The 24131-nt window shown below is 41.6% G+C and overlaps 1 protein-coding gene across 2 annotated transcripts; it reads right to left on the reverse strand.

The window, feature by feature from the left end:
- Positions 1–61: 61 nt before the first annotated feature.
- On the reverse strand, positions 62–17030 carry LOC124466350. Of its 2 annotated transcripts, none has more exons than XM_047018169.1 (5): positions 16708–17030; positions 1994–2151; positions 1820–1879; positions 1654–1701; positions 62–1409 (listed from the first exon to the last, which is right to left on the reverse strand). In XM_047018169.1, exons 1-5 carry the CDS (start codon positions 16762–16764, stop codon positions 347–349), a joined length of 1386 nt encoding a protein of 461 aa, XP_046874125.1. In that variant the 5' UTR covers positions 16765–17030; the 3' UTR covers positions 62–346. The 2 variants fall into 2 exon arrangements, with proteins under 2 accessions (XP_046874125.1, XP_046874124.1); XM_047018168.1 differs by lacking the exon at positions 16708–17030 and adding an exon at positions 2497–2731.
- Between the last annotated feature and the right edge of the window lie 7101 nt (positions 17031–24131).

Raw genomic sequence — 24131 nt, forward strand, 5'->3', positions numbered from 1 at the left:
GTACATTTGTCATCCAATATATATAAATGAAATAACTACCACACAATGTATTTTCCACTTTATTGTATACACATTTAATGAAAATGACCTGAGTTTTAATTCTAAATATCTTTGCAATAAATGTATTTCATCATTCATAAGTCCAGGTATTCCTCAGTTTACTTTTTTTTTAATTGTTACTTCAGGTTCAGAACAATGGCGACATGAATTCTAAGGCGGGCAATGTATTTTCCACACAGTTTTATACTCATTTAAGGAAAATGATCGGACTGAGTTTTAAATCTAAATTTCTTTGCAATGTATTTCATAAGTCCAGGTAGTCCTCAATTTGATTGTTTCTTCAGGTTCAGAACAACGGTCCTTGAAGATTTGTAAGGCTGGCACAGACAGACCACAGTTGGTTGACAGACCCCATAACTGTCATGTGTAATGTTCTATCAAAAATGTGATATTCTTTTATTCTTCTTATGGCCCGTTCGACATGAATTCTAAGGCGAGCGATTTCCTGTGTCTGCCGCACCTCCTCCTCACTGAACTGTGCATTTGGACCCAGAAAGGGTGGAATAACTAAACTAACATTGATGTCAGACAAAAGGTCTCCAATAAGGAACCCTTTATCTGCCATTACCTGATCCCCTTCCTCGAGTAAAGAGAGAATGCCTGACTTCCTGGTAATTTCCTTATCCGATATTGATCCTGTATATAGGTCACTAACAAATGTAATTAAACCTGACGGACTTATACCAATTAGGGACTTTAAGGTTGTAGTTCCTTTATAATGGGAGTAAATTTCTGAATTCAGTACTTTTGAGCTTGGTTTTTGTACATGTATCTCTGTGCAATCTAAAATAACTCTGGTTTTTGGGAATGTACTTTTGAAGCATTGAGGCATAAGATCATTTACAGACTCTCTTGAAGGCCAAATAAGAAGCGATCCCAACATGAAGTAGAGGAAGTTTGTCCAGGTGATACATATTCTGCTGACGGTTGATTGTGATACGTTAAAGCGATTAGCGAGGTCCTGTTGTAGACAGCCCAGTCTCACACGGCAAAGATAAAGAAAGAATTGGTCAATTAAAGCTAGGCTTTGCACATTAAATCCCTGTCTAATGTGCTCACTGGCTTGCTTTGCCTTCTGTGCTTGACTCCATCTCACCATGTGCTCAGCTGTAGGTTGTAAAGCTGTAAACGCAGCTTTGAGTGTACTATAGTCTCTGAATCCTGTGTAGAACTGGATTTGTTTGTCGTCACACTGAAAGCGTTTGAGGAGGAACTGGTTGCTACGAAGTGTCGATATTTCTTCTTCCTGGCGAGCGACGGTCTTGCAGGCTTCTTGAAGCTGCTCCTCCAAGGACAAGGGCCGCTGAGTATAGTCATGATCTGCGTATGGCACGCTTGTCTGTACTTCGCTGGAATGGCCAGGTTAAAAAATAAATGGTAAGATGCTTTACAAGAACAAACATGACTTCCTCCTCCACAAACAAAACAACTATCATAAATATTTACTGCCACGCATGTTTTTTTTCAGTAATTATTTGAATTAAATGCTTCTGTTCTGGAGGTATGCCTTTCTCAATCGCAAGCATTTCATCCAAATGATCTCAACTGAATCTTGTGTGACATTGCAACAAAATTATCGTAGATAAGGCTCACCTTGATGTGCAGGCAATGTCCTCTTGGGGGTCTTGTCCCACTGAGTGACTGCAGATACGATCAAATATACCATTATTTAGGTATAAGGAACAAATGAAAGTGATAGCAGCACATTAATGTACATTAGATTTAACCAATTAGCTCATATAGGCTTTGGGTGTTTTACCTTGACTCATCCAATTCTTCACCCAGTGCATCCTCTCCACCTGTGGTAGTGGCAACATTACTGAAAAACAAACTGTCGCATTAATTCAATTCAGTAGTATTTAGTTAAATTGATGGTCACTGATCAATACTGACTGTTGGACGAAGGTTGTTAAACATTGCCCAAAAAAAATACCTTGCTGTTCTAACAATCTTCCGCCTGCCAGGCTTGATCGAGGACCACGTAAAAACAGTTGGCACAACCCCCTCCTTCAGTTTCCTGATGCCACATAGCGACTTTGTGAAGGACTCTTCGGGGAAGTGATCTGAACACACTCTCGTGTTATTTGAGATCTGTAAAAACAATGATCATAACTAGCATCAAAACAAATTAGTAATTGATAGCTACAAATCTAGCCAGCCCGACTTGCATTTGACTGGTGCCTTCGTGCCATGCCTGCTAGCTAGCGTTGATAACATTTGCTAGCTGGCTTGTCTGGTGTCAATAACGTTACCTAACAATATCTAATAATAGTTTGCTTTTATTGTGTTAATGTATTGTGTTGACTAGTTTTGCTTGAGTAACATTATTATAAATCCCGAAAGTTGTTTATTTACACCAAACATTCACGAGCTAATTTGTACGTTAGCTCTGGGGTTGGTATTACAGTGGCTAGCCTTTGTACATTATTGTCTTACCTTAAAATGCGGACCAATATCTCTCCTTATTTTAACAACCCATTCTCGACGAATTACGGAATTTACAGGGAAGCGGTGAAATGTTTTTAGTTTGCAAGATAGTTTTTTTTTGTTAGAATTGCACTCGGGGACGCAGCAGTAGGACATCACTCTGGTCTGGAGTCTGGTTTGTTGTCCCCTCAAGCCTCGTTTTCGTTCAGCTCGATATCAAAATGGCGACGCATGTGACTAAGGCGAATGAGGTTGCTGATCACCATTCCCTCTTGCAGGGGAAATGACAAGACTATTTCATTCTACTCTTTACTCTTAGTATTTTGAGTTGTAAATGGGCAGAAAAAAAATATGCTTTTAAATCTATGTAATCTTAATAAATAATAAGTAGGCTATGCATTTTAATATAAAATATACAGAAATATCAGTTGTAAAATGTAATTTAAATACGGACCCCTGCAAGTAAGCAAGCACACCCTACAATTTCCCCAGAAATTGTCCCCCCTCTAGTTGGTACAACAATAGCTACATCAAGATATGGCTGATACCAGTGAAACGATGTAATGTGTTACCAGCTTACCTGAATCCTTGGAGCTGATGCCTAAAGCACTAGGTCACCCATGCAGCAAACAATTGCCTCCAGTACTAGTGATGTGTTGTTTGTGAACGATTCGTTCATTTAGAACGAATCCTTACAAGGACTCGGGAGTAAAAAGTCCTCTCAAAGAGTGATTTGTTCATTTTCTCGTGGCCGCGCATCGGGACTGTTGCATAGGCTTGTCCAAGTAAACAGAAATTATTTGTTCATTTCCCTACTCGGACTTTGGGTACGAGTCTTTGGATCATTTTTCACGTGACCTGCATAGGCTCTGTACTGGCAGCTAGAGGAAAAAACGATTCGTTCATTTCCCGACTCGGTCTTTCTACGAGTCTTTGGATCATTTTTTCACGTGACCTGCATAGGCTCTGTACTGGTAGCTAGAGAAAACAAACGATTCGTTCATTTCCCGACTCGGTCTTTCTACGAGTCTTTGGATCATTTTTTCACGTGACCGCATTTCCTCATTCCCTTTTGCGTGGCCGCTGTTTTAGTAAGACGTGAATGATATTCGCTCAAGTCATCATACTGACTGGTTTTGTTATTTTCACTTTACACTTACACTTACAGTTTAGTGCAGTGTAATTGTTTGCCGTGATAATTAAATGCTAGTGTGATAATAAATGACCAAATCATACAAAGTGTCATTATACATAATTTTAACGCAGGAATTTCTTTTAAAATAGTATCTGCTGGTGCACATGCACTAACCTACATGAGAATATGATACGTGTTTGCAGTGGACGTGTAGCCCCCCCCTCAAAAAAAGATTTGTTCATTTTACTGAACGAGATTCAAAGAACCGAATCAGTAAAATTAACCGAAGTTCCCATCCACTATCCAGTCGCGGGCCTCATTAGGGAATGAGCGCCAGCTGTGAGTTACCTAGAAGCTCCTGGGTCCTAGAGCTACCGTTTCAATAATAATGGGGACATTTAAGGGGTTTAATATTGAGATTGGACTCAAATGTGGGTAATTGAATGTTATTTTTGCTTAGGGTTCACTTCAAACATTAAAAGAATATATAAACTAATATGGTGTATTTTATGATCCTGCAGACGATTTTGCAAGCGTCTCGCAAAAAAATTTGACCAGCTGCCGAAACGATCGCTGCAGATCGCAGGCAATTGCGGCGCTTCGCAGTGTGGTATATTAGTTGATATATTTGAATTAATAATCATGTTATTAAGATTTGACTACATTAAATGTAGACTACGGTGAACATTTGTAAAGTTGTAGACTTTATTAAAAAAAAAATACTTTGGAGGCCTACGTTCAATATTCACTCAATTTAAAACTACACAATGTTGGTAGCGAACGGCCATTCCATGTGGTTACCCTGATAAAAACAAATGAAAATAAACGGATTGATCTGTTGAGCTAGCATGCCCGTAGTTGTTTGTTTGTTTGAGAGAAACGAGTTGTCACGCGTTGCACACAACACACACGTGTGCAGACATATCTACCAGGAGAGAACCCCCAAGTCGATTTCAAAAATCAGCGAGAAATTCAAGGAGATTGAGGACATCAAATCAATTCTCGAAGTTGAAAAGCACAGGGAGTTGTGCTTTTCTCTACGTTGTCCAATTTTACACGGACAACGTAGAGAAGGATTGATGCTGGGATATATAGCCATGTTTATGTACCATGTCAGTGAAAAAGGAAAGCTCAGAGTAGCTAAACGGCTTGGTGACCGCTGTTACGTCCCAACTGGTTCCCAATTCAACTGGTTCCCCAGCTGTGCGTGCACCTATCAGTCCGCCTCCATCACCAGATTCGTCACAAATTCGCAAACATATTACTGGCGATTTTCAAGTCGGATCTCATATTTGCTGCGGCAAATATGAAAGTAGGCCAATAGCCTACGTGCACACTACATTAGGCTACCATTTGCGACAAAATAAATGGAGACAAAATAAAACATTTGCAGGCTCGCATGAAGTAGGATTCGATCCCACTAGAGCAAAAATACGTTGACACGTAAGTCCGTTGACTTACACCGCGTGCCATACAAGGTCTGAGATGCAGGCAATATGATTACGTAGTTGTTAACTACGTTGGCCTTCAGGTAACATTTTGATTTGGCTTCTTCTGAATCAACTGGTTCCCATAGACACTACCCGAATGTAGGCTACTAATCACGTATTTGGGGTTGTTCCGAGGCAATAGCCGTATTTACCACGACATCAAAGCTCCTTCTGACACCACATATTAAAAATTCATACGAAGAACGTCACTGCAAACCCAGACAATACGATCAAAATACGCGTAACACAACATGGAAACATTTGTTTCCTATGCGATTTGTGTAGCCTATGGCTGAGTGTTTCTTCGCTATATCTTTTGAAATCAATTCATTTCATAATTGAATATTCTGAACAAATGTAGTGAGCACTACATTACAGCCAAGCACACCATAATAAATGGAAGCTAAGAAAATAAAAGATTCGAGTTGGATTCGATACCACGAGCAAAAAACACCTGCATTACTACAAACCTTTGCATTATACCGTGAGCCATTGAAAGCACATAAGTCGGTCACAAAATTTTTAATAAACTTGGCCTTCAGGCAACGTGTTGTTTTGGTTCTTCTGAATCAACTAGTTACCGTAGACACCACCCGAATGTAGGCTACTCATCACGTACTTGGAGTTGTCTCAAGGCAATAGCCATATTAACCACAATATCACAGACTCTTAGGCTAATGACAGCACATATTGCGAAGTAATACTTAAATCGTCGCTGCATGATATAGAAACGTGGGCACAGACATGATCATACTTCTGATAATCATGGCAAAGTAACCCTAACAGGTAACCAGCTGTTTTGGGTGAACTCCAGTAGCCTAACCCCAAAAGATAGGTGGTTAATATGGCTATTGCCTCGGAACAACTCCAAGTACGTGATGAGTAGCCTACATTCGGGTGGTGTCTACGGTAACTAGTTGATTCAGAAGAACCAAAACAACATGTTGCCTGAAGGCCAATTTTATTAAAAATTTCGTGACCGACTCATGTGTTTTCAATGGCTCACGGTATAATGCAAAGGTTTATAGTAATGCAGGTGTTTTTTGCTCGTGGTATCGAATCCAACTTGAATCTTTTATTTTCTTAGCTTCCATTTATTATGGTGTGCTTGGCTGTAATGTAGCGCTCACTACATTTGTTCAGAATATTCAATTATGAAATGAATTGATTTCAAAAGATATAGCGAAGAAACACTCAGCCATAGGCTACACAAATCGCATAGGAAACAAATGTTTCCATGTTGTGTTACGCGTATTTTGATCGTATTGTCTGGGTTTGCAGCGACGTTCTTCGTATGAATTTTTAATATGTGGTGTCAGAAGGAGCTTTGATGTCGTGGTAAATACGGCTATTGCCTCGGAACAACCCCAAATACGTGATTAGTAGCCTAAATTCGGGTAGTGTCTATGGCAGTGGTCACCAACCTTTTTAGGCCAAAGATCACCGACCTTTGCCTTGGTGACCCGAAGATCTACCTATTGAGGCGTTGAGAGACAGAACAGACTCCAGACTGAACTTACAACTTAACTTTATATTTGGCCTTATTGTAATTGAATGAAATCAAACACTTTGTGAACAATATGAACAAGAAAAAACACTTTTGCAATGAGCAGGCTGGATATGAACGGTTTTATTTATAAACTGAAGTTACAACACAACACTGACAAATTTCTCATGTGACAAGTCAGTGTGATGGCTGTGACTGAACACTGTCTGTGAGTGCCTTGTAGTTTGGCTCATAAGCAGAGACAGCCAGTCTGAGGCAGTCTGTGAGGTGTCTGTCAGTAAGCCGGCTCCTGTACTTGGATTTGGTGATTTTCATCTGTGAAAATGCCATTTCACAGAGGTAGGTCGATCCAAAGTAGGCACTCACTTTTAGTGCACATGCACTGAGGAGAGGAAACTTCTCTCGGCTGACAAGTCCCCAAAAGTCACTGTCCCTTGACCTGGCTTTCAGCTCAATGTCATTTTGCAAATCAAGCATCTCCATGTCCACTCCACTTGGCAAAGCAAATGCTTTCTCGAATTGGTCTGCAACCTCCTCTGTATTAATAGGCAGGAATGGGTTTGAAAGAAATGCAGCAATATCCTTCATGATTTCTAACTCACCAAAACGTCGACTGAACTCCGCTGCCAGTTTGTCCAGGTGCACACAGTACTGCTCAGGGTGAAAGTCAGAAGAGTCTTTGATGGACTGTGACATTTTTTCCAGGTTTGTAAAGTGTGTCAGCGTCCCTTTCCTCAGATTCGTGGTCCAGACACAGAGTTTGGCCTTGAACGCATTCACTGTGCTGATCATGTGGAGGAGGTGCCGGTCTTTTCCCTGGAGTTCGTGGTTGAGCGAGTTCAGTTTTCCGGTTAGGTCCGTCAGAAACCCCAGGTCCAGTAGCCACGCATCCGTTGAAAGTTCCTCGTGCTCCTCGTTCCTTTTCGACAGAAACGTCTTAATCTCAGGCAGCAAGTCAACAAATCGCTGCAGCACTTTTCCGCGACTCAACCACCTGACATCAGCATGCAGAAGCAGGTCTCCATACGCCGAATCGAGCTCATCCAATAACGCCTTGAATAAGCGATGCTGAAGCGCTTTTGCTCGAATCGAGTTTACCACTTTGACCACCAGTGACATGACATGAGAAAAGTCCACAACTTTCCCAGCCAAGGCTTGCTGATGAATCACACAGTGATACTTCATGAAGTCGGGGAAATCCGGATCATTACGGCACAGTGCTATAAAACCAGCGTGCACACTGCACATTGCCGGTGCCCCATCGGTAGTGATTGCCACCAGTTTCTGAATGGGGATGTTCTTTTCACGGACATAGCTTTTAAAAACGTTGTAAATATCCTCACCTCTCGTTCTCTCTTTTAATTGGAGAAGAGTGAGGAAGTCCTCCTTTGTTGTAAAGTCCTGGAAAGCCATTCTGACAAATACAACAAGCTGAGCCGTGTCCATTACATCCAGCGATTCATCAAACTGCAGTGAAAAATATTCACAGAGTGACAAGTCCTCCAACACCTGTTGACCAACGTTATCCGACAGTAACTCGATCCTTCGTGTCACTGTTGTAGGACCAAGAGGCACAGCACGGAATGCAGCTTTTATGTCCTCTTTGTTTTTGAAGGTGCTGCAAACAGTCTCTGCGGTGACGGTCAATAGTTCCTTAAACAAATCCCCATCTGTAAAAGGTCTCTTGTGTTTAGCCAAAATGTGGCTAATACGAAATGACGCCTCAGTTGCAGCCTTACTTTGAGACGTAGGTTGTGAGAAAAGCGACTGTTGAGCCTTCAACTCCACTTTCAGCTCCTGAACTTTTTTGGCGCGGATTGCGCTCTTTGGTGGATAGCAGTCTTTGAATTTCGGATGGTTAGTGTTGTGGTGCCGCTCCAAATTCCCTCGCTTAGACAGTGCCTGTGGCTGGTGGCACAACATACACACACTTGTCTTTTACCAAGGTAAAGATGAATTCCTCCTCCCATTCATGATGGAAACTGTAGTTTTTCGCCCTCTTTCGTGGTGCCTCTGCCATGCTTGCTAACACTATGTGGACAACACGGCCGGGTAAATAAACAAACCAACGGCAACCACGCCCACAGGTATCCTGGGATAGCAGGTCTCTCAAAGGTCGTCTTCGGGAAAAAACGCCCATTTATTCTGTCGGTGAATTGCTTTGCAACACGCACAGGCCAATATGCAAATCCAGGTACAAGAGAACGCGCGTTCAGTTTAAGAATCCTCCGCGTTCATGAATTAGTCGGAGATCAGTATTTCTGAAATTATTTTGGAGATCGACAGGGAAAGTCTCCGAGATCGACACGTCGATCGCGATCGACAGGTTGGCGACCTCTGTCTTATACTATACTACATTTACATTTATTCATTTAGCAGACGCTTTTATCCAAAGCGACTTCCAAGAGAGAGCTTTACAAAGTGCATAGGTCACTGATAATAACAACAAGATAGCCCCAAAGCATTGCGGGTAGCCAAAACAAGAAGCACACATTGTGAACACACATTATATTCTATTTGAGTTAATCCTATTTTTATTGCTTTCCTACAGGTACACTTGCACTTAGAGATTCATGTGTAATTGTAACTTGCTTAACTACATGCTCTTATGGTTTCTTCCCTTTAGCACTTATTTTTTGGTTGTTCACAATGTGTACTTCTGTTTTTGGCTACCCGCAATGCTTTGGGGCTATCTTGTTGTTATTATCAGTGACCTATGCACTTTGTAAAGCTCTCTCTTGGAAGTCGCTTTGGTTAAAAGCGTCTGCTAAATGAATAAATGTAAATGTATCGGTTTTAAAATGACATGAACCGGTTGTTGCCCCGATTTAAAAGTTATGAACCGGTTCACAAGTGTTTCTCCGTTAAGTTGCTATGCAAAACCCTCAGTCACTGACTTGGTGCATTTGAGCTCAGTCAGAACAATGACACCCTGTTATTGGCCAAAGCCCTGCATAGCTTAAGCCTATGATGCCGAACTTGATGCTAGCACTGCATCAAGCAGCACAAACATAACCCCATTCGAGAACAGAAATATATCACAGTTTCTCCATCAGCCACAACTTAGTTACAACTCGGCGAGGGCTAAGACAATTACGACACTTGTGGCTCGTTTCATCGCGCTGGACCTCAGACCATACAGTGTCGTCGAAAATGACGGATTTCGTGAATTGCTGAAAGAGTTAGAGCCAAGGTACAAGATACTGTGTAGACAGAATTTCAGCGATAAATGCATACCTGAGCTGTACATAACAACAAAGACTGACCTGAAGGCTAAACTTTCAAGTGCTGAACGAGTGGCAATTACAACCGATGCCTGGAAAAAACGCCCATTTATTCTGTCGGTGAATTGCTTTGCAACACGCACAGGCCAATATGCAAATCCAAGTACAAGAGAACGCGCGTTCAGTTTAAGAATCCTCCGCGTTCATGAATTAGTCGGAGATCAGTATTTCTGAAATTATTTTGGAGATCGACAGGGAAAGTCTCCGAGATCGACACGTCGATCGCGATCGACAGGTTGGCGACCTCTGCACTAGAAGATACGAAAATCCTCTGCACTTGGGCATGTGAGTAAAATCTATCTGTAATTGTTGGAAAGGACCTTCAGGTTTTGGCAAATGATCTCTTTTAGCTGGATTGACGTGTGGATTACAACAAGCACAGATTAAGCATCTCTTAACAAAATCTCTAATTTGTTGTTCTAGTCCAATTGTAAAGAACAGTTGTGAAATATAGTGCATGATGCTCTCATACCCTACATGAGTAACACCATGTACATAGGATATTAAGGATTCATACGCTATTTTTGGTAATGCTATTCTATCATCTACATTTTTCCATAAACCATCATTGTGCTTTCAGGGTTTTTCCTGGGTCAAAATGGGTCTTCGGTGCTCCCAAAAAAATAATATATATATGTATATTCTTTTTTTTTCTTTTTTCTAATCAATGTATTTATTCCCAAGTGTTTAGGCCTAGCCTATCGATTAAGGTAGGCCACTCTGAAGCATGTACTCTGCCTGCTTCATTTGATCTTAATAGGCTAAGCATTCTATAGCAAATATTAACAATATGCCCACTTTTTATTAATTAAAACTACTTCAGCATAATAATGCACCTAAAATACAAACCTGAGAAAGGGCAGCAATCGCTATCAAATCAACAGACATGTGCAATTTAGCTAGCAGGGGAAGAATACAAACAACGAAAATCACCAATTAACTTGATTTAAATTTGCAAGAACTATAGAAGTATACAACACTGACAACATAAATTATACGTTCTCAAGGACGCACACGCGCAATCTCAACTGCGGTGTGAAGCGCGTGTCCGTGCTATTCTCCGACATGCACTCACTGCTGATATACGGACTAAACTTTTGTACAGCCTGATTTCTAATACTGTGACGGCAGAAATGTAGCCATAGAGGAAACACTGCACTATATGTTATCATTCCAGGTTAAGAATACCAATGGAGGCTGCGTTTGAAATCGTAAATCAAACTTTTGTCAGCATTTTGAGTGGAAATGTAACTAGCATTTGTAGGCTACAGGTGTACTATTCGTGCACGTCGGGCTGGCCCTCGCAGCGGAACGACAGTTTAGTGGCCGCTCTGTCCATTCGCGCACCTCACAGTTGCGTATTGATCAGACAAGAACACACGCTTATCAACTTGATTATTATTGATCAAAACAGAACGAGGATTCGGCTGTAGCCTACTTGAAACTTGAAATACTATTAAGAACATATTCGCTGACATGCATTGCACGCGTGATGCACAGGTTTTTTTGCCTTTGGCACTTGGGGAAACGGCTTTGGCGCGCGCCAACATTTTCTCTATGTAGGAAAAACCCTGGATTACACATCCTTTCTTCTCCCAAAGTAGAACTTCAGATGGTTTTGCCTGATTCTGAAACGATATTAAATCATCAATAGTAAACGAAGGATCAGAAGTTTGAATATTCAAAAAAGAATGATTCATCCATGGTGGGAAGGAATCATTTAAAGGGGCAATTGACTGCAAAACCGATTTTACCTTGTCATTGTTGAAAAACGACAGTTCGGAGGGTAAACTGAACATACCGTGAATATCAAAGTCTATTGACACCTCTTTCCTATTCAAATCTCAAAAAGAAAAAATTTGGCTGTAAAACCCTAGCTTTTCAACAAAGCCACCGGTCCTACGTAGGACCGGTGATCGCCCTCTTATTGGCTCTGGTCTTATATCTTTATCAGTATCTTTGTCACGTATCCGTATCTTTGTCACGCCCCAGAATTTACATCCAGACCAGCCAGAGGTAGCGTCTATCTCCGATACTAGTTTAGCTGCGCGCTGCTCTGTGTAGGCTACTTATAAGGAATTACAAAGAAGAACGTTTTGAATTATAACAAGGATATTGATTATGGACCACGGTCGTAAATGCTGTGTTCCAGGCTGTACAGGGAATGCTAACACTTACAGTCTTCTCAAGGAGCCAAACATTCAACAGGCATGGCTGCTGTTGTCTATGAGAAGATCCAGGCAAAGTTCGACACTCAATCATTCATTTGCTCTGAACATTTCACCCAAAACAGTTTTGACAACCTTGGACAATTTCAAGCAGGATATGCTAGGAAGCTGAACCTGGAAAGAGGTGCTGTTCCAACCATATGCTCATTGCAACCGCAAGCTATAAGGACAGTAAGATGTTGTGCTAACAGTTATTAGCAATGCTAAAGTTTCCTGTATATAGCATACCAGGTAGAATGCTAAATACGTTTCTACACACATCAAATGACTCTAGCTAGACTAGCTGTAGTCGGCATTAGAAGGGAAGCTTCCGAAAAATAGCCAGAAAACGAACTGCAGCCTGGCTTATTGCTAACGCCTGTCTAGATAATCTATTTGAAAGAACTGGAGAAAGGCAGGTTTTAGATACAGGATACATTAGCATTGCTAGTAACTGTTACTAGTAACACCTAGACTGTAGGCATGTAAACAAGTTTAGCTTGCTAGTTAACGCAAGAGCATAGAATGTGTGATAATTTAGCCTAGTTTATTGGCAATGGGGCTAACGTTGATTCATGTTCCTGACTGTGTTTCATTCAAATAAATAACCTGTGTAATGAAAATCTACAATTCACGATGCATGTTTGTCCAGATCTTTGTCATGTTATTTTACAGCAAGATATCTAGAGCTAGCCTAGCTAGCTAACTGAAGCCGAGTAGAATCACGATTGCAACAACGTTTGGTTGCTAAGCTGTAGCCTAATGTTCTACCCACCTAAGTCAATCCAGTTTGCTTCAACAACAGAAGTGGAAACAAGTAATGTTATCATTTCAAATGTTATATAGTCAATCTGTTGAAAACAGTGTTGTGTAGACACAATAGATTTATTTGCGCGTTTTTATTTCAAGTCTCCAACTTCAGTGTTTCAGCGAGTGCTGCTGTTGGCCGTGTTGCGTTTTTGCTCCCAGCTTCACTCGTTGATAACCAACCAATCAGCGCGCAGCTTATCTAAATATTAATGAGCATACCATAAAAGGAGAAAAGCTAGTGTTTTTTCCCGGGAACATTTCAGACGATCTGTAAGAGGGCATAGAACAGCACCCGGGCCATTTTCAACCCAACCAATGTTACATACCCTATTCGGAGACCTTAAGGAACAGTGTGAAATACCCAAAAAACCCAGTCAATTGCCCCTTTAACGCGGCATCTTTTGCATGTTTGTCTGCTAAATTATTACCTTTAGCAATATCAGAATCTGCCTTTGAATGACCCGCACATTTTACTATAGCAAGGTTAGTTGGTAGCATCATAGCATCCAATAGACCTCTTACTAAATCTGCATGTTGTATGGGTTTTCCTGCAGTAGTTACAAAACCTCTGTTTTCCCAAATTTTACTGAAGTCATGTGCCACTGAAAATGCATATTTGGAGTCTGTATATATGGTAACTGATTTATCTTTGGCATATATAGACATGCTCTAGTCAAAGCAACTATCTTGGCAGCTTGAGCAGAAGAAACAGGTAATCTATAGGCTTCGATACAATTTCCTAAATATCCACTATGGGATATCCTGAAAGAAAAGTTTTATCATCTGGGCGCATTGCTGAACCATCACAAAATAAGACAAAATCATAATGTTCCAAAGCTGTTTGTTGCAAGTCTGTCCTTACACTGGATGTGGAGTTAATAATATTCATGCAATCATGAAGAGCTACTTCCTCTGGTTCTGTTCCATGCAATAACGTTTTTAGATGCACAGCTGGATTTGTGTGTGTGGCCGTGGAAATAGTCAAATTATGAGTTCCTGTCAAAATGTGTTCGTAATTACTACGTCTTTGGCTTGTCATGTGTTGTGATATTTACTAAGATAATGTTTAGGTATGTGAAGTATGTAACACCATGGGATGTCCCAAAACTATAGTTTGTGCCTTCTCCACCATCAGAGCGGCGGATGCAACAGCTCTTAAACAGGGAACCATGCCCTTGACAATTAATGGCAACATTTTACCATAATAGGCTACCGGCCTGATTCCGTTTCCATGTTCCTGTCCCAATACTGCGGATACTATTTCACCATTGTCTGCAACATAGAGATGAAAAGTTAGTTTGTAGTCAGGTAATCCCAGTGCAGGAGCAGTACACAAGAGATATTTGATGTGACAGAAGGCATGTTTCATTTCCTCATTCCATTGAATGACTTCAGAGGAGTCTTTGAATGTGGCTTTGCGCAATTCTGCATCATGGGTATTTTTATGTATTGGAATTGAGAAATATGTCGAGGAGAGGTCCACCACTGTGTACCACTTAGAGTCAGCTGGTAATGCTGTTAATATTGAATTAATGTCAGGTACTATAGGTGAAATAGGTATGACTGCTTCATTAATCTTTCTCAAGTCTTGTGTAAAGCGATACTTGTTAGTACCTGGTTTCAAAATGGGATTAATAGGAGTGTTATTTGGGGACTGAGCTTTACATATAACACCTTGCTGTAATAAACTGTCAATGACAGGTTTAATCCCCTCTTATTTTTCTTTGGATAAAGGATACTGTTTAATGTAAACTGGATATTTGCTCATGTTAACCTTAGCTTCATAAGGTGGTACATCCAATAATCCTACATGGTTGGCATGTAGTGCCCATAGAGTAGATGGTACCTCACGCAACACACATGGTGCACATAAAGATATTTTAATATTGCCATGAATACGAATCTGTGGTTTCACGTCAGTTTGCAAATCTTTAATAAAGAAGTGAGTAGATTCCACGCCATACGTCCAGATGACACAACTTTTATGAGTCTCCTCCTGATCAGGGGACTTCAATAAATATTGATTACAAGAATCAATCAAATGTGGTACATCCGAAAAATCATTTCTTCCTGCACACACAAAGGTCTCAATGTTACCAGAAGTAGTCTTCCACAATAAAATAATCCGATGTGGTGAGATAAATATGTTCCTTGGCACTTCCTGCAAGGTATCTGGATCTACAAGTTTATCTGAAAAAGGAAAATCAATTGATTTCAGATTAACCATCCTAGCAGCTGCAGCAACATTACAAGAAGCTAATTTTTTTATACCACGAATGGTAGATAGTGTTTTGATAAACTCAACTTGTTCTAAAACAAACTTAGCTATGTGGTATGTCTGAACACAACCAGAGAAAAGCTGATAAGCATTATTTGGGGGTATGTGGACCTCGATCCCATCCTGTGAACATAAGATGGTTGCATTCAATTGACTTAATAAGTCTCTTCCCAATAATGCCATTGGAGAAGTTGCACTAACAATGAAAGAATGTTGTAATTTATAATCATCAAAATCAATCTGTAATGGAAGTGAAACAGGGTCTATCTGAGGCTTACCACTGATGCCGACAGACTGGACAGTATTTTTACTCAGAGGACAATCAATATCTGTTTTCCTTAAACAGGACATAGTGGCTCCAGTATCAACCAAAAAGGGAATTATTTTTCCTGCAATACTCAAACTTAATTGTGGTTTTTCAGAGGGTTTATCTGAAATATGACATTGTGGGGCATTAATTATACATTTAACATTGTCCAGATCCATCAATATACACCGTCACTTATCCCACATCAAGTTAGCAGGTGTATCTGCTGGCTGTGTGGCCTGTGGTACCATGATTGACCTCTGGGGAGTAGCATGCCACGACTGGGAGGGGCCAATCCCATCTCGAGCAGGAGCATCTCTCTCCATCTTGTAGTCTCAAGAGACAATCTTTAAACTAATGACCTTGTCTGCGACAGTAGCGACACGTGGCTTTATTTACTTTAAATGGTCTTTGTCCATTCCTATTGAAGTTGGAACGACCTCTATTTGGGGTGGAATTGTTCATGTTAAAACGTACATTCCTTTGATCTTCAGAATTTTGATGCACAACTTGAATATTGTTAGTCAAGGGGAGATCCATTTGCACTGCCTGAAATCGTGACGATTGAACATTAAACAATCCGACTGCCTCAAGTTCCCTTATTTTCCTCATCAGTCTAACTGGACTCAATGAAAACACATCTGGTGCAGACAATTTGAGTGTATAGGCCGACCTAGGATCCAATCCATTTAAGAACATACTAACAAAGAAAGTATCTTCAGTGTCGTTAATGTCTAATATAGCGTAATCTTTCCACGTTTTTTGAAAGCGATTAGCATATGCAGAAACAGTTTCGTCAGATTTACGTTTACAATATAGTACCTGAGTTACATCACGTTCTTGGAATGCGTGTTTCTGTAAGAATTCAGACACCTCAGCAATGTGGTCTTATTTATGCGCATGCGTCAACCATGGATGGGTACTGTTCTCATCTTCAGGGTTGTCAAATTCAACAGATAAAGTTGGACAAGCTTCTATTAATGTGTCTAACTTTACGTTTGGCATTAATGTAGTCAAAATATAACGGGAATCTTTACCACTCAAACCTGAATGCATCAAAACAGCCGTGTAGCAATTTATGAATGCTTTTGGATGTATAAACGGTTTTGGGGCGTCCTGCGCAATGCGAGAAATTTCAGATAAAGACAAAGGTCGATCAAAATTTTTATCCCCGAGGGTCAATAAAGGAACCATAAATGTACCTCGTCCACTATGTTGATGTTCTCCGGCTCTAGTCCGTAGCATGTCCAAAATCTCATATAGGCATTTCAGCAAAGCAGAATTTGTGATGCATGTCTACACACCATTTATAACTTTGGGGGAAACTGGAGAGTCTGGATCTAATTTGACTTTATGCTTCTTTTGATACGCCTCTACTGCTTCAACAAAAGTGTCCATCAATACACCAGTAAAACGATCAATATAAACGTCAACAGTTTTCCTCTGTCTCAAAAGGTGAAATATCTTTTTGAATTCTGCCTGTAAACTTTCTTTGGTATATCTTAATTGTTCATCCTCGATCGGTCTCGTCACCTTTAAATTTCCTATTTGCCGTATCAAAAGCCCAGTTGCAGTTATCAAGCCACATGTTAATACATTGATCTCGCCATTTTTCAGCTATTTGTCCTGAGATTCCCCTTGGGAAGACATACGTTGCAGTAGCGCGGGGACAAGTCTGTGTTTTAGGCCGTCCGACAAAGCCGGAATCTAAAAACAACCATTCGTAAATATCGTTATCCATCTCATGGATAACGGGAGGGCCGTTGAAATCGGATACTTGAGGGTACAGGGAGTTAACAGCGCTTGCGGAGTTTGTGTTTGAACCAGGCTGAGCAGACAGCTCAGTTTGGGAACTATTCTGCTCCATTGCAAAGTTTGTGAATTTCCTTAGCTTCTTTTTTACTTTTCTTTCTTTTTTTAGCAATATTAGCCGGCCATTGTTCACCCATCAACTCCCATGCAATAAAAACCTCTCGCATGTAATCCATATCCCAATCCAAATTGCTGAAAGCTAGATTATCAATAAAATATTTTCGAGCAATCTGCAACAGGTGTCTATCAAATGTGCCCTCAAGCGGTATTTGTCCGTCTGTCCATTCATACAGATTCGTCAAATAAGGTTCTACGTAAAATAATCCGACTTTAGTGAGCATCCATCTCTTGGGGACATTTCGGTTAAACTCTTATTTGGAACTTGCTTTAAATGTGGATTGGTTTTCAAAAGTTTAGACATAACGTTACGTTCTTTACGGGGCAAATCTTTCTCAGTCTTAAATTTAACTACTAATGGCAAATTCCTACCGGTTTGACACCCCATGTTTACATGCACTTTTATAAGATAATATTGTTAATATATTAATATCCAAAGTCAAACCTTTAATTTTTCACGTTCATTTGTGAATTTAGCTTTAATCTTTAATCATCTTTTAAGAAGATATTCTCATACTCAGAAATTTAGCACTTGAATGACTGTTATTCATTATAATATGTTTTCAGTCCTTGGGGAACATTGCTCGAGTCTTACACATAAATAACGTGTCTTTCAACGCTTTACCAATCACGGGCGTATCTTCAACCATTAACCAAAGTTTTCATATCGTTCGAACCAGCAACGAGACTTGTTAAATGGACTTTACAGTACCGGGAATCCTGCCCTTAAATTACCGACCTTTCTCACCAAGTATTGGGAAAAGGGTTTTACGGTCCATACGTCACCATGACAACAAACAAACGGCCTTTCACCGCATATAACCTACGCAGATACCAAACTTTAACCGATTTTTAAAGCCAAGCGGATAAACCCTTGCTGACAGTCTCTGTCCTGTATCTGTCCCGTTGTCTTTTCGCTCCCCAAGCAACTATTTAGGCCTTCTCATATTACAAATAATTAGCTGTCATCGAGTGAAATAAGATAGTTTACCAATTTTCTATTAATTCACTAGACTATCTCAAAGTCGTGCTTCCTGCCTTACTCCCGTACAGAAATCACCATGTCCCCTTTAAAAATGTCCCAGGTTCGTTACTACAGTCAGCCAGTCCTCACTGGTAAGCAGAAATTAATGCAACCATATAATAATGATAATCATAATCTGCTCACCTGTGTTCTTAGCTGATGAAAATGATGTTCGCGACACCAATTTGTTAAGATGATTTTCTGTCGGAGGATGTACCAAGGAACGCACCACAATGAAAAAGAGTTGACTTCGTTTATTAATCGAGCTGCTCGGATCAGGTCACTGTCAAGTTCACTTAATAATGCGCGTGAGACAGACTGTGTACTAGGTTGACATGTTTAATCAGTTGCCCATTCCGTCTCTAACCCCCGCACCCCACATTCACTCCCTCAACCTATTGGTCCCAAGCCTATCAACATACGGCTTCCTATTGGTTAAACATACATGTCAATCAACTGTTATCAGTAACATTGAACAATACCACATCTTCCCTTTTAAGATAGGAGTAAACTGTTGTTTCCATTAGACCATTGAACCCTGTAAAGAAAACAATGTTAGGCACTTAAGTGAACATTGAAACTTGTATGAAACAAGTGCATTAATTAAACAACTGCTGTTCTCTGAATTCTCACGTTGTAACAAAGTGTTTTAACTACACTTATTAGTTTCAACTAGCGTTCACATATCCATGAAACCATAACACAACAATAACTCAACATATATTTCAGAGATTTCTTTCACTTCCTTTCAGTTCACAAGTTAAACCTAGCAGGCTCAATGACGGCTCTCCCAGACCTAGTTCTGCGATTGGGAGTCTCTGCAGATTAGACTGGGGGTGTCACGGCAGGTGACAGAGCCTGCTCTGACATGTGTTGCTGTGGTGGTGTCATCTCTTGTGTAGGCGTCTGTAGAGGTATCAGATGCGGGATCCTCGGACTGCTGGTGACATGTCTGAATCCATATGCAGCTGCAAATAAGGCGAAGGCCTGTCCCGAAAACGGAGGTCCGTTATCTGACATCTTTACCACCGGGATGCCATGGCGAGCGAAGATTGACTTTAGATGAGTGACGACGTCAGTGGACCTGGTGTGAGATAAGAGTGCAATCTCAATATATCTCGAGAAGTAGTCTACGACAAGTAAGTACGTCTTACCTCCCAGTTCAAAGAGGTCCGCCCCCAACCTTTGCCATGGTCATTGTGTCTCTCTTGTATGCATGTTCTGCATTTGAGTACCATGTCGTTTATCTGCTGACTGAGTCCCGGCCACCATACAGACTGGCGTGCACATGCTTTACATTTCACAACACCTTGGTGTCCTTCATGCAGCTTGGCTAGCACATCGTTCCGCAGTGTTGCAGGTATTACCAGCCGTGAGTCTTTTAGTAGCAAACCGTCTTCCACTGTGAGTGTATCTCGCTCTAGCCAGTAGTTTTTCAGCACTGATTCCTGTTTTACATGCGCCGGCCATCCTTCTCTGCACAGCATCATGACCCGAGAGCAGACACTGTCAGCTTTGAGCTGATCTTTCAGATTGTCTATGTATGAGGGACTGGCAGGCACATTTCCAATGATACAGTCCACATATATGTTTGTGATCTCCATCAGTTCATTTTCATCTGGGGACATGCTCACTTTCACAGGTGAGCGTGACAGTGTGTCTGCTGTCCAGAGTGACTTTGTATGATTGTGTAGGAGTAGCGCATGAGCCTCATTCTGAAGCGCTGAATTCTTGGCGGCAGAAGATCGAGTGCTTGGGCTCCAAGTAGGCTGAGAAGAGGTTTATGGTCGGTCTCCAGGATGAAATGCTTTCCCAGGAGGAAATCCCGGAACCGTTCACAGGCCCATGTGAGGCCCAGAGCCTCCTTTTCAACTTGTGCATAGCAATGTTCAGTTGGAGAGAGTGACCGCAATGCATAAGCCACAGGATGCCATTCACCGTCCACCTTCTGGAGAATTACACCTCCCAAGCCATATGATGATGCATCGGCTGACACTTTAGTGTCTCTGTTTGGGTCATACATGGCCAGCACTGGAGGAGAACCAAGTGCCTCCTTCAGCACCTTAAACACCAGTACCTGGTCAGTGTCCCACACCCAGCAGTTCTTTTTCGAGAGGAGGTCACGGAGTGCTTTGTCCTTTTCAGCCAGCTGAGGAACGAATTTTCCGAGCTGGTTAACCATGCCGAGAAAACTCCTCATCTCACTCACATTTGTTGGCTCCTTCATCTCCGTGATAGCCTCCACCTTCTTCGGATCGGGCCGGATGCCCGTGACTGAGATGATGTGGCCCAAAAAGGCCAATTCGGTCTTGGAGAGTTCACACTTTTCCACATTCAAGGTGATGCCTGCTTTCTCCACTCTTTGCAGCACAGCATGGAGTCGTGTGTCATGCTCGTTTTGGTCCCGCCCCCACACTAGTTAGTCATCGATGTGGCAGACCACACCCTCCAACCCCTCTATGACTTCCGCCATCATGCACTGAAAGTGTTCGGGGGCTGAGTTGATGCCGAAGGGAAGGCGGTTAAAGTGGAACCGCCCGAAGGGTGTTATAAATGTGGTGTACCTGACTGACTCTTCAGCTAAGGGGATCTGACAGAACCCCATGTTAGCATCCAATTTACTGAACACTTTTGCTCCAGCAAGCATTCCGAGGGACTGATCCACAGACGGAAGAATGTACTTTTCACGGCGCACATACACATTCAAGCCAGTATAGTCCACACACAGTCTCAGGCGTGAACTGTTTTTCTTTGGTACGACCACCATACCGGCACACCAGTCTGTCGGCTCCTCCACACGGCTGATGACGCCCAGCTCTTCCATTCGCTGGAGCTCTTCCTTGACTTTCCCTACCAGCAGCAGAGGAATTCTCCAAGGGGTTTTCAGTGAGAAAGGCACAGCATTTGGTTTTAGTTTTATGTGATATGCCCGTTTCACCTCACCTAGCCCACTGCACAGTCTAGGGTACGTCGACTTGAGTGTCCAAATCTAAGCTGTCAACACGTTTGAGCAGGCCAAGGGCTGTAATGGCTGGAAATCCAAGCAAGGGCGTGCTCAGATGTTTGACCACATAAACCTTCTGCATGGTCTGTTTGGCTCCACTCCTCAACTGCAGTCTGACAAACCCTGACACATCCAGCGGAATCCGTCCCGGACCAAGCAAAGGTCTCTCTGCCTTCTGAAGAACAGGCTGCTGTGTACTGGAAAACATTCTGTGCATATCAGTCTGTGACACAGCAGTGACATCTGCTCCGGTGTCGAGTTTGAACTTGATTGTGGTGTTCTTTATTCCTATGTCAGCGGTCCATGCAGCTTTGTCGGACGTCACAGAGCCCACAGAGCCCAACTTTCATCCTCCTCCTCCGTCTCAATACCGTCCACGTGTTCGCTTGCATGACAGACACGCTGAAAGTGACCTTTTTTTCCACATGAATGACACTTTGCATAGTTGGCAGGGCACTCATGTCTAGGGTGAGGTGGGCCACCACATTTGTAGCACTGTGAGTTATGTGGATGTCTACTCTGGCTGCTGAAATGTGACTTTGCTCCATCACCTTTGTATTTGTTGAACTTGGGCTTCTCTCTTTGCTTTCTGCCTTCAAACACTGTCCACAGTGGCGGCATCCATCTGCACTACACTACTGGCATCACTCCTCAATGTGTTTTGTTGCTTTTTTATCTCCTCTGATTGTCTTGCCATGTTAATGGATTTTTCCAGGTTTAAATGTCCCATAATTGCAGTGCATGTAGGGCAGTTACAAAAACGTGAACGTTTTCATTTGCCTCCTGCTTGCGCATGTTAAAACGAGCGCGCTCATATACGATGTTCTTTCTAACAATGAAGAACGACTCAAACCCGTCTCTCACTTTTGAGTATACATGCTGGTCTGTAGCACTTAGTTTTAAGCCTCTCAAGACGTCATCTGCGTCATCTCCCATGCAGTATATCAAGGTATTCACCTGGTTGACTTCGGGGCTTGCAGACAGGTTACTTGCCTGGCGGAATCTCTCAAAACTCCTAATCCATTTTGTCCAGTCGTTTGGCTGGGAAAAAACAAAGGGCTCCGGCGGTTGGATGTTAAACGTAGCGCTGGGAGTGTTAGCCGCCATGCCAAGGCTAGCTGCTTCCCGGTGCTGCTCGTTATCACTCATCTAACTTCACCGAACACTTCTTCCGAACTTTTACCAACCTCCCTACAGTAGTACAACTTGTATATGTCCTGTTTTAGCTACACAGCACTTCTGACACCATGTCAAGTTCGCTTAATAATGCGCGTGAGACAGACTGTGTACTAGGTTGACATGTTTAATCAGTTGCCCATTCCGTCTCTGACCCCCGCACCCCACATTCACTCCCTCATCCTATTGGTCCCAAGCCTATCAACATACGGCTTCCTATTGGTTAAATATACATGTCAATCAACTGTTATCAGTAACATTGGACAATACCACAGTCACCACGACAGGCAAAGTGGTTGGCATGACTGACAAACATGTCTCTAAGATGAACATTATATGCATGAGCTGGACCATACAAATATAGTAACCACCAAAACATATCCTTAATTGGTAGACATTCCACAACTTAAGGCATATGAAGAACAACACACAGGTGGTTCAGTCATCACTCATCGTTTATACTATTTTCTGCAGGTTGCTCTTTCCAAAGGTTAAAGTGCACATTCTCCTATCTATATGTGTATTGTCCGAGACCTGCTGCGTGACCTTTTGACCACAGCAAGAGACTCAAGCTTCTCTGTACACAGAAAATCTGCATATCAACATGCAAAATGCACCTGCCATTAAATGAACATCTCACTGTATACAGCATGCCCTGTTGTCGATGTGCAAATCGTTTTTGTATTCAATATTCTCATAATGTTAGTGTAACTGACAATTACAAAAAAAGCCTGTAAATAAAAGTACATGGAGAGAGAACTACCAGTAGCTACCATACATAGTAATTCTCTGCATCCATTTCTGCGGCAGCAGTCATTAATGTCTCTGTCATCTTAATCATCATCATCATCATCCTTTGATAAAAACTATTATGTTGAGGGAAACTGCTACTACTAAGTTGAAATAGCCACCAATTGATATTTAAACTTTGTATCATGTTGAATATGATTAAAATCATGGTGACGTCGAGGCTACAATCACAAGCGTAGCCTATAAGCAAAATATGCATTACCTGTTCGTAGTATGTTTCTATATGTAATATAACATTGAACATGCTATTTTATTAAGTCCACCATTTTTTCTCCTGTAATATTAACGGACAGTGGGGTTAAATGTTCAATGTATGGACTGGCTATTGCATTCAAATAGTAAATGCATTGACTCGGCAGCAATTGTCTCCCACGCCAATTGTAGCTAAAGGCTAAGCTGCTACAGCTGTGTTGCTTTTTATGTGAATATGTGCTCAGATTGACCATGAACACGAAACAAAACTTATATCTAAAGTGTGGTGAAGTATGACAACGTTTTTTGTCTTCGGTTGCCATGGTAAATCATAGTATCGGAGCTCCATAGATGTTGGCTTTTGGTAGTATTCATGCAGGCGCTAAACTCCGAGTTGCCGTACTCCGAGTTGAGTTAACAAATTCATATCAGCTTTTCTGGAACCGAATTTTCGGAGCTTCCCATGTTAGAGTAACTCAACTCAGAGTTCA

This window comes from Hypomesus transpacificus, unplaced genomic scaffold (assembly GCF_021917145.1).
Source record: "Hypomesus transpacificus isolate Combined female unplaced genomic scaffold, fHypTra1 scaffold_94, whole genome shotgun sequence".
NCBI classification, from domain to species: Eukaryota; Metazoa; Chordata; class Actinopteri; order Osmeriformes; family Osmeridae; genus Hypomesus; species Hypomesus transpacificus.

What these genes read in the sequence shown, in the direction of transcription:
- LOC124466350 (XM_047018168.1), bottom strand. Translation starts at nt 2,643, where the DNA reads ATGTCCTACTGCTGCGTCCCCGAGTGCAATTCTAACAAAAAAAAACTA. An exon ending in AAGATTGTTAGAACAGCAAG is followed by an intron (nt 1,880 to 1,993) that starts GTATTTTTTTTG and finishes TTTGTTTTTCAG; the next exon opens with TAATGTTGCCACTACCACAG. An exon ending in GAAGAATTGGATGAGTCAAG is followed by an intron (nt 1,702 to 1,819) that starts GTAAAACACCCA and finishes TCGTATCTGCAG; the next exon opens with TCACTCAGTGGGACAAGACC.